Raw genomic sequence first — 10,156 nt, forward strand, 5'->3', positions numbered from 1 at the left:
AACACCGACTTATATGTTGACATAGTCTAAGTTCAGGTTGACCCTCTGTTGAATTGTATTTAGATTTTGTCATGGCGTGTTAGCTTGATGTGGGAGAAAAGACCCTACACTTGTCCCAGTGGATATGGTGCCAACAAACCTTGAAACAATCATGGTGAATTTGAGGTCCAAACCCACAGCCGTTTGGAGCGTTATTTGCTGATGGTTTCCACTCTGCAATACGAACTGTTCCGTCAATGTTTCATCGTGTGTGTGTGTGTGTGTGTGTGTGTCTGTGTCTGTGTCTGTGTGTGTTTGTGTCTGTGTGTGTGTCTGTGTGTGTCTGTGTGTGTTCTTTCATTAAACCTTCACGAGGGCATATTTAAAAGTTTCTTTTCCTTAGCAGTTTACACCACCGCTGGTAACCTTTCCACTGAGAGATAGTGCACTATGTTGTGCGGAATAGGAAAGGGATTGTTTAGTAGCCATGCAGACAAATGTGTTACAACTTTGACATTGTCTTATCTCCCTACGACATATATAGGGCGCACACTGAACAACAACGTACCTCCCCGAGGTTCCTGTCTAAATAATACAATGGCACAAGACAGAAAAAAGATGTGATAAAAGCAAATCAATCGATTTGAGATCAGCATTAGTTTTAGCTCACACATTTAGGGTATTGGAGGCATGCCCTTACCCTTTGCTTCACAATGAACTTGTATGTGGCCGCATATGTATGTAACAATCCTTGTGCACAATATTGTCAGATTACTTAATACGCATAGTATGTATGGGTTGTACATTGAGTGGTTTGTCGAAGTGTAGGTTTAGTTTGAGCAATTTACACGTTATATCTCAGTCTTTATTTCAATCCAACTGTGTGCCTATTAATGGAGGTTAACTTAACGAGAATTTGTTATTCGATAAATGGATTTTGTATGCTTATATATATACGTTAGAAGACGCACACCTGTTGGGAAATTGTTTTCCAAAAGGTAACGTAAATGATTTGGAAAGTGTCGGATTGTAACTTACCTGTGTACTCATTAGTTAAACATTGTTTATCTAGTTTTTTTTGTTTTAAAAAACACGATCACACAACTCCAAGTGTGCATGTTCTTTTGAACGTCAGTTTAATGGTTTTGAGCCTTAACTTTGGCGCGATTCGACTATTTCAGGTGAAATAACGTTTCGATAAAGTTTGTTGTGTTTTGGACCGATCCATTATTTATCGTTTGTCTGACAGTTTATATTGCATGCCTGAGATATTGGGTGATCTGTCGCAAATTGTGGTTTGAAAGTTATATAATTATCCTACCTATCGTTGCCTTTTAAGGAAGTCACATACATGACATTATCTCGCCAAAACAAATCCGTAAACGTACATTCATTGGTTGTCAGCGGTGGTTTCTGCGCGTTGCTGACATCAGCCATGGCTACTATATGGTTGCGTCCTTAGTTACCAATAGAAACACTCAAGGAATGATGTGATATAAACTTGCGATATTTCAGCTCACACTATCTGGACGTAACGCCATGGGGGCCATCGGCTTGGTCACGGGTCTTCTACTGCTTCTTCTTGAAGGTAATATGTCCTCGGTTGAAGTTCATCTGATAATCTTATACTGAAAGATGTTTATGAATAATGTCACGGGTATATTTATTCCCTTTTCTTTTAAAAACTTAAATTATACATTTAAAAGTATTAGTATAATCATCAAATGTCCGATAAGCTTGGGATCAATTATAATGAAGATACGATTTATTCTAATTACCAAAGAGAAATATTTGAAATAGGTTTGTAGACCGCATAATATTCATCTCGAAGATCATCTCAGTGGTGCTGATAACAATTTACCTGTTCAAAACAAAACAAAACAAAATTAAATAAATTAAAGAAATGCATAGGTGACACTGATATGTAAATATGAAATGAAATCAGTGTTTAATTTCTAAAATGTCACCATTATAATCGTTTTTTGTGTACATGGAACGAAGGCGATGCGCAAAAAAGGAAAGAATACAGAAAAAGAAAAATTCGGAAACTTTAATACACGTTTACGTCCGAAAGTGTCAAGCTGCATGAAAATGACTTGGTGTAAAAGAGGTTTGAAATATGCACTAAATGCGGGTGCAGTTCTGGGACCGATCGCGCTTCACCACTGGAGCGAGCGGAGGATAGGTACATCCGGGTGCCTTATTTTCGGAATCGAACTGTTTCTGCAAGTGCAAGTGCCTAATTCAGATGGGAATCTCGACGCAAACCGTTCGTAATCGCTGAACTTCGAGCCAGAACACACTATTTCTTCAACCTGTGCTGCGACGACTACGTCGACTTCGACCGGTCCAGCGGTGCAATAATGGTTAGATTCTGGAATCTACAAAACTGGCCACGTATATTTTAGTTACGAATCACTTTTCGCTTCAATGCCTTGACGGAAAGATAGGTGCTTTTCAACATCGAAATGAACGTTGAAGAAATTGTTCTAGAAAAACAGTGCAAGGCCGCACACAATATATGCCGCTGTAGGGCAGAATGAAAACATTACAATGCTAGTTTGCCCCGACCTCAACCCCATCGAGCATTTGCGGGATGGCCTCTGCCAACATGTACATGAACGTCAGCCGGAGCCCCTCACGTCAGATCAGCTTTCTGAAGCAGAAACAGTAAGAGATATGGACCTGCATTAGAAGACTTCAGTCCATGCCGGGACTCATTGGGGCACAGATAGTGAAGACAACTGGTAATGGACTCCTTCGACTGGTGACATTTTGTATAAGCTATATATGTTAACAGACAACTGACCTGTGTTACTGCGAAATATGGCTGATCCACAAATAAAAGTACCTTTGCGTTTCTTTGAGTGAGTATTTTATGCTACAAGACACGTGCACCCTTCCATCAGGCACCCAGTCACAAAGGTAATTTTTGAACAAAATCACTAACATCAGGTAAGGCCACATGTGTCATATGTGCATCGTAGCAGGACCAAACTCATAGGAATCCTCAGCAGTTAAGCTGCCAAATGAGCTGATGACCTCTCCGCCACCAGCGTTGATTAATGTAAACTGTGACCAAGACAGTACCGAGACCACGCACCACAAGATTTAAAACCATGCTAAATGCCCCTATGACATGAAAACTCTTCCCAGTATAAAATTTATTTACTTGTGATTATGATTGTTTCTTTATTCGGCACATCAACTGATTCTCTGGAAATATTCAATTTTCAGATGTGAGGACAGAGCTCTGTTACAACAACTTCATGAATTGCGAGAATGGTTGTTGTGGGAGTACTTGTTGTGAAAACAACATGTAAGTATTGTACTTACAGTATGTTTCCATAACCCAGTCTTGTTGGTCGAAATACCAAACAATAATGTGAGGCCAACCCAGTTGTAGAGTACTGTTTGTACTCTACAAGAGTTGTTGCAATTGATATCAACCACTTTTTTGACTGGGCTCAAAGTCATTTATAACTATTTACAGGGATACTTCAGAACAGAGAGTGTGAGTTTTGTTTTACGCCGCATTTAGCCATGTTCCAGCAATATCACGGCGAGAGACACCAGAAATGGGCTTCAAACATTGGGAAATCCAACCCGGGTCTTCGGCGTGACGAACGAAAGCTTTAACCATACGGCTATCCAAAAGCACCCTTCAAAACAGAGAATATATGACAGAGATATGAGGACATATAAAATATAAATGTCGCTTGTATTCAGGTATGACGGAGTGAGATTATCCGTCCTCCGAAGATATTACTGAATGACTAAACAAATATTTCAGGACACGTCGATAGTCATTCACCGGTTAGGCGAAACACCCACGTGTGAACCTTACCGGCAAAGATGAAGGTTTCTCTGGTCAACTGCCCCCTGTGCAATCCGTACAACAGAACCGCGAACAATGGAAGTTGTCTAAACCGGCACTCATTGGGAATGAAGAAATAGTCCGATGTAGACAATGTGCTGGATTTATAGAGCTGGTGATAAATGTCCAAGCCGTGGATGGGACTGAGATTTTATGCCGGTTGGTGTAGATAACAAATGTTTTATTTATCTTTCACAACGGTTCTTGGCTAGTTCCTGCCCCAATGTCAGGTGGCTAATGATATAGTGTACAACAAAAACTGGCCCAGAAACGTTGTGAAAAATAAATCAATAAGTCGTTATCTACATATTCTCAATCATGCATAATTATAATCTCAATTAATGCACAATTACACTTCCTCACTGATGAGCAGATTGTCCATGTGTTATCATCCTATTCGTTCATGTCAATTGTTTTCAATATATGAGAGCAGATGCAACATAACACTAATTATTCGGTGACTTCCAGTCCAGTCATCGTCGGGTCGACGGTAGGTGGCGTTGTCTTCATCGTCATCCTCATCATTTCCGTCTGTGTCTATGTGAAGAAAGGAAACAAAGCAGACCGCACTATCGGCGTTGACCCAAACATGCTGGCAACTACAGGTTTGTAAACTTTTCTTAATACACGAAGACATGTTATCGTGGCAAAGATTGCAAAATGGGATTGGAAGATGTGTGATTTGAAATGTTGTGGGCAGAATGTGTTGAGAGTCTCAAAGGAGGTGCATTTCGTATCTGTATGAAGGATGATATCTAACCTCCTAAGCTCTTGTGTACCAACTCAGCCACCACGGGTTCACAAAAAACGAAGGCAGACCAGTGATCGGTAAGACTACGGTCTTGTTTACCCTTCTGATAGGTGTAAATTGGCACGGCTCCTACGGCCGAAAGCTGTGAGTAGACAATGCCATTAAAAAAGTTACTCGTCTATTCTTGGGATTACACTTTCTAAGTAAGATGAGTTTTACGCCGCTTTTAACGATATCGCAGCAATATCATGGAGGATCCTCAGTAAAGAACATATTCGAGTACTTTTATTATGCTCTTGTTAGTTTCTGTTTGTCCACATTCAGTGGATCCAACTTCTAGTACGAAATCCTACGCTATACCCTACAAACCAATATCTGTTTACAAAGAATGGGCTATACCACATCAGATAAATGTGACTTTTGCAGCATTTATTTTGGGAATGTGATTTGTGTATGGCTACTGTGGAGCACACTAGTAGGTTGGCTTAAAGAAAAATCTCAAATAGAAACTCATTTCAATGAAGAAGGGATTCTCACTGATTTTCCAGAGAGAACAATGTACCAACTAAACATAAGCATCATGATTTTCTAAAATACGATATTTGACCAGAAGCAGAAACGATTGGAAACCTTTGAAATACGAATTATAATAATGTTACTAAATATGCTGATGAAATGTCAAATAGAATATTTTACAAATTCTGGTCTCCTTGTCTTTCTCTGTACATGCAATTGTTTTGTGTAATTGATACCTGTATGTACCTTCAAATGCAAGTTTAAATGATTAAAAGAAAGTTCATTTTGGTCATTTCTCTGAAACCTTGTCTTTCATGAATGAATTAGAATCATGAATCATAATGCGTTATTGGAAAATGTATTGGAATATATCTGTTTTCACAAATATAATTCTTGAAATATTCTTTTCGTGTTTTTAGCACTGGCTGCCCAAATGGCTGGGTATTCAACCGAGATGGTTCAGCCTTTTGGATACAGTGCCGTTCCCCATCCGCCACTTCATTCTCGAATGCAGCCTCTTCTTAATCCTCTTCTTTCCTACCCACTTTCTGCTAATCTTCCTCCTCCTTATTTTCTTCCTGCTACACAACCTCCTCCTAATTCTGCTTCTGCTGCTCCTGCTGCTGCTAATCAACCTCCTCCTAATCCTGCTCCTGCTACTCCTGCTCCTGCTAATCCTGCTGCTGCTCCTGCTTCTACTCCTAACCCCTCTCCTGCTAGTGCTGCTCCTTCGAATCCTCCTCCTCAGCAGGCGCCTTCCCCTAACTAAAGTTAGCATCTGTTTTGATTACAGCCTCTCGCAACTGTGCACATACATATAGGAAATGAATTGGTGTATACCGACCTATACTGCTCAAAAGAAGTGAAATTACTGTCATGTCACTACACGGTGTAGCTAATGTGTCACGTCATGAAGGGTTGCCGTCAGTAATATGGAAGACACATAACGTCACATTTTAATAAAAAAAGAACCCTGTGTTCTTTACGGTCTCACATATGCTTCCTTAAAAATAATTTTTACATTTTGCAAACCAATTAGCCACAATTAACTCCTCCTCTGTTGCTATGCCGTTGTCTCTCAGCCCCCTCCACAATCTCTCGCACTTGACTGGTTGTCAAAAATACGACAAAGGGCAGAGAACTATGCCCCCGTTCCACAAAGTGGTTGTAGTGCTCCTAACTGCCATACTTTAACTTAGACTTACGACAGCTATAGCCTCACGATCGCTTTGAGGAAAAGGGCTCTGGTGATCTGTCAGTATCAGGCCCTTCAGCCTTTGAACTGTGTGGATTATACCTGCCACTTCGGTGCCAAGGTATTCCGAAAGATGTTTTCTTGGAATGAGATCTCGTTTTGTCATAGTTAAATCACTGAACTTAATGTTCATATGGATCAATATATGTTCACATCAGCTGAATAAAATGAACCTGTAACCTGCTTCATATATTTATAATTAGTAGTCACAATAATACAATATGTTTAGTGTTTAAAACATGTTTGTCTATATGGTTTGGGATAAGTGAGTTATGTGAAGTCTGTTCCATGGCAAATTTGATCTACAGCCTTGACACTGTTAGCATTGCTGTCATGTTTAACGACTTTACATAGAAACAAGAGTCCCTGTTGATGAAGGGCAATAGCAAAGGGTCTGAATGTGCTTTGAATCGCTGGTTCTTCATGATCATGAACAATAAAGGTAGTTTTGATAATACATAGTTGTGGATGTAGAATTTTTGTGTGTTACCTATTATCACTGTTCGTGCTAAGACTGATTAAGTTCTTCACCATCCTTCTCCTCTCTACACTCAGCCCAGACAGTCTACAGCACTTTACCTACATGGTGCTACTCAGTCAAACCTGCTGAGACGTTTTCGGAAGACATGTAGACTTCCAAACACTGCAGCCTTCTGCGTTACCCGAAGTGTCAGAGTGAGTGAAAGACTTCAGTTCTATGCAGGAATCAGCAATATTCCAGCTATTTGGCGGTGGTTTGTGAAGAATTGAATCTGAACAAGACAATCCAGTGATCAGCTGCGTGAGAATCGATCTGCGCAATTAATAACTGACATTTGTCAACCACGTCAACGAGCCTTACCACCCGATCCCGTTATTCGCCTCTTACGACAAGCACAGTCGCCTTTTGTGGCAAGCATGGGTTGCTGAAGGCCTATTCTACCCCGGAACGTTCACGGGTCGGACAAGCATGGGTTTCTGAAGTTCAATCCTAGCTTGGTCCAAAGTACCAGCAGGGCTGCAACGCTGACAGCAAATGTGACTGTGTACTCTTCTAATGTCACTCAGAAGAGTATAAAGCAGCAAACCTAGGGTAAGAAGAGCAGTTTGGGGGTCGGACAACTTGGTACTTGGGGATCAAGCGTGATATTCTGGTAGCGAGGTGTACCATGACTTTTCCAGATCCCAGTTAATTCATTTGTGTCAAACGTATATGAGATTCATTGAAATACATACTATATTCGTGAACAAATTCCTGCACTCCCTCCTAACAAACAAATAGAAATGAAAAAAACCTACCCCCCAAACAAAAACAAAACAAACGAACAAACAAAAGCAAAACACAAACAGCAACAACGAGAACAACGACGACAACAACAACAACAATAAAAACAAAACAACACAAAACAAACAAAACATCAAACACGCCAATAACGACCAAGCCAAGTTTTTGTTGGTTTGGATACGAGTAAGTCTGTGTTTTGTATTTGAATATATCTATGATTTATTGACCAAAGATTGTCACAACTTAGATAGACTAGTACAGACAAAGGAACAATCGGTATTTCATAATAGAAATACACATGCATGTACAAAGGGTATATACAAAAGACATATACGAAGCGAATATAAGAACAGAATAAGTGAATAAGTATGGATCATTACAGCTGTAATGTGAACTTTCGGTACATCCGGGAAACCCATCTACGTGACCGCCATCGTGCCGCACGGGACACAACACAAGAACATTTTGGAGCCCGAAGAGTGTCCGATCAGACAATCAGGGACCGTCTCCGAGAAGTAGGAATACGTGCCGAACGTCCAAAAGTTGCCCCCTCCTTGACACGACTACATCGACGTCGTCGAGTGAGGTGGTGTAACACAGTCCTGCCATGCAACATGGCAAACTGGAGGCGCATATGGTTTAGCAATGAATCTCGGTATCTCCTCAGGCGACGTGATGGTAGAGACCGTGTCTACAAGAGACGTCATGAACGTTTTGCTCCTAACTGCATCAGACAGGTGGACAGATTCGATGGCGAGAATGTTATGGTGTGGGGAGCGATCTCATACACCCACAGATCGGAACATGTGCTTGTCCAAGGCACTCTGACGGCCAGTCGATACATGGATCTTGTTGACCGTCATCGGGAGCTCTTCAAACAGGACAACGCCAGGCCCCACACCGCACGTGTCAGCGTGAACTACCTGACCAACAACAACATCATTACCCTCCCCTGGCCCGCCAGATCCCCGAATCTAAACCCAATCACCAACACCTTTGGGATCAGATCGATAGAAGGGTACGTCGACGTCTTAATCCATCAGTTGTTCCACATGCTGCGAAGGATTCCACAACAAGTGAGTGAGTGAGTGAGTGAGTTAATATTTAACGTCACATCGGCAATATCTCAGCTATATCGTGACGAGGACACTTAATGAACACTTAAATGAAATATATGCACATTCTAAAATCTGTCAACGAAGGACAGTAAAACAACTAGAATATCACAAGTTTAATTAAAACCAGCATGAAAAGTTAAAACCAATATCACTATTTAGACAATACAATATACGAACGGGCTATAGATCGCCAACAACAGAGGGTAGATCACCACACTAGGGACCATGGGGACTTACAGTACCTTTGCTACCTGCATGGACCCTAGCTGGATTTACATCACCCCTTCAGCTGCTGGCGAGTGTACCATATGCTAGCCAAAATTAAAACAACAAGAATACTACGATTAAAAACCTGGTAGATTGAAATTTACATCGAATGTTTTTGGACTTACGTACCCTCTCAGGAGGACAATAATTTTACAATACTTCGACCCCCTTTGAGGGTACAGCCACTAACAATTCTAGTTACAAATCTAAACTACCAATAATTAAAATACATCTATTTACATCTCATACCATTCATAATTCAATCACGAAATCAATTTCCTTTAAAAAACCAATGATTAAATGAGAATTAACAGTGTTAAAAAGATCCTTGACAGTTTTGACATTGAAATATTTATCCCTTGTGATGGAGAATCCAACGCAGTCAATCAGGATATGCTTCACCGTGACTCTCTCATCACAAGGGATACAAAACGGATGATCCTCACCTTTTAACAGGTGCACATGAGTATATCTAGTATGGCCAATACGACATCGTCTTAAAATAACCTCTTCAAATCTGGACTGACAGCCCAAATAGGTGTAACCAATATACGGTTTTATTTCATGTAATTTATTTATACCTACTTGGGTGTCCCACTTCTTCTGCATCAGACCAAGGATGTAGGTCCCAATGCTTGTTTTGTAATCAGGGTATGGAAGAAGAAGTGGTGTCACAAATTTGTTGAGTGCTGTTTTTGCAGCAAGATCGGCCACCACATTCCCAGAAATACCTACGTGACTGGGTAACCAACAAAAGACGATGTCATATTGGCCAGTAGCAAGAGTATTATACAGTTCAATAATTTCAATTAAAAGTGGATGTTTACAAGAAATATTTTTAATAGCCTGAAGGCAAGGAAGAGAGTCGGAATATATTATATACTGTTTAAGTTTCGGGTGTCTTTGAATATATTTAAGAGCTGTTATATGGCGTTAACTTCTGCTGTAAAACCAGAACCATTGTCTGGTAATCTAGAAGATACTGTTCTGGATCCAATGACAGTAGCACAAGCAACTGCGCCACCGTCCTTGGACCCATCTGTAAATAAGGATTTGTAATTGTTATATGTATGTTTCAATTGATTATATTCTTGTTTATACTATAACTCATTCGTTTCTGATTTTTTAA

The 10,156-nt window shown here is 40.4% G+C and overlaps 1 protein-coding gene across 1 annotated transcript; it reads left to right on the plus strand.

Moving 5' to 3' along the window:
* The first annotated feature begins 763 nt into the window (after positions 1–763).
* On the plus strand, positions 764–6,835 carry LOC137295804 (uncharacterized). The gene is made up of 5 exons (XM_067827357.1): positions 764–977; positions 1,495–1,567; positions 3,217–3,298; positions 4,325–4,461; positions 5,543–6,835. The coding sequence occupies exons 2-5, from the start codon at positions 1,519–1,521 to the stop codon at positions 5,890–5,892; spliced, it is 618 nt and encodes a 205-aa protein (XP_067683458.1). The 5' UTR covers positions 764–977; positions 1,495–1,518; the 3' UTR covers positions 5,893–6,835.
* Positions 6,836–10,156: the final 3,321 nt, after the last annotated feature.

The sequence above is a fragment of the Haliotis asinina genome, chromosome 9 (assembly GCF_037392515.1).
Source record: "Haliotis asinina isolate JCU_RB_2024 chromosome 9, JCU_Hal_asi_v2, whole genome shotgun sequence".
Taxonomy (NCBI): domain Eukaryota; kingdom Metazoa; phylum Mollusca; class Gastropoda; order Lepetellida; family Haliotidae; genus Haliotis; species Haliotis asinina.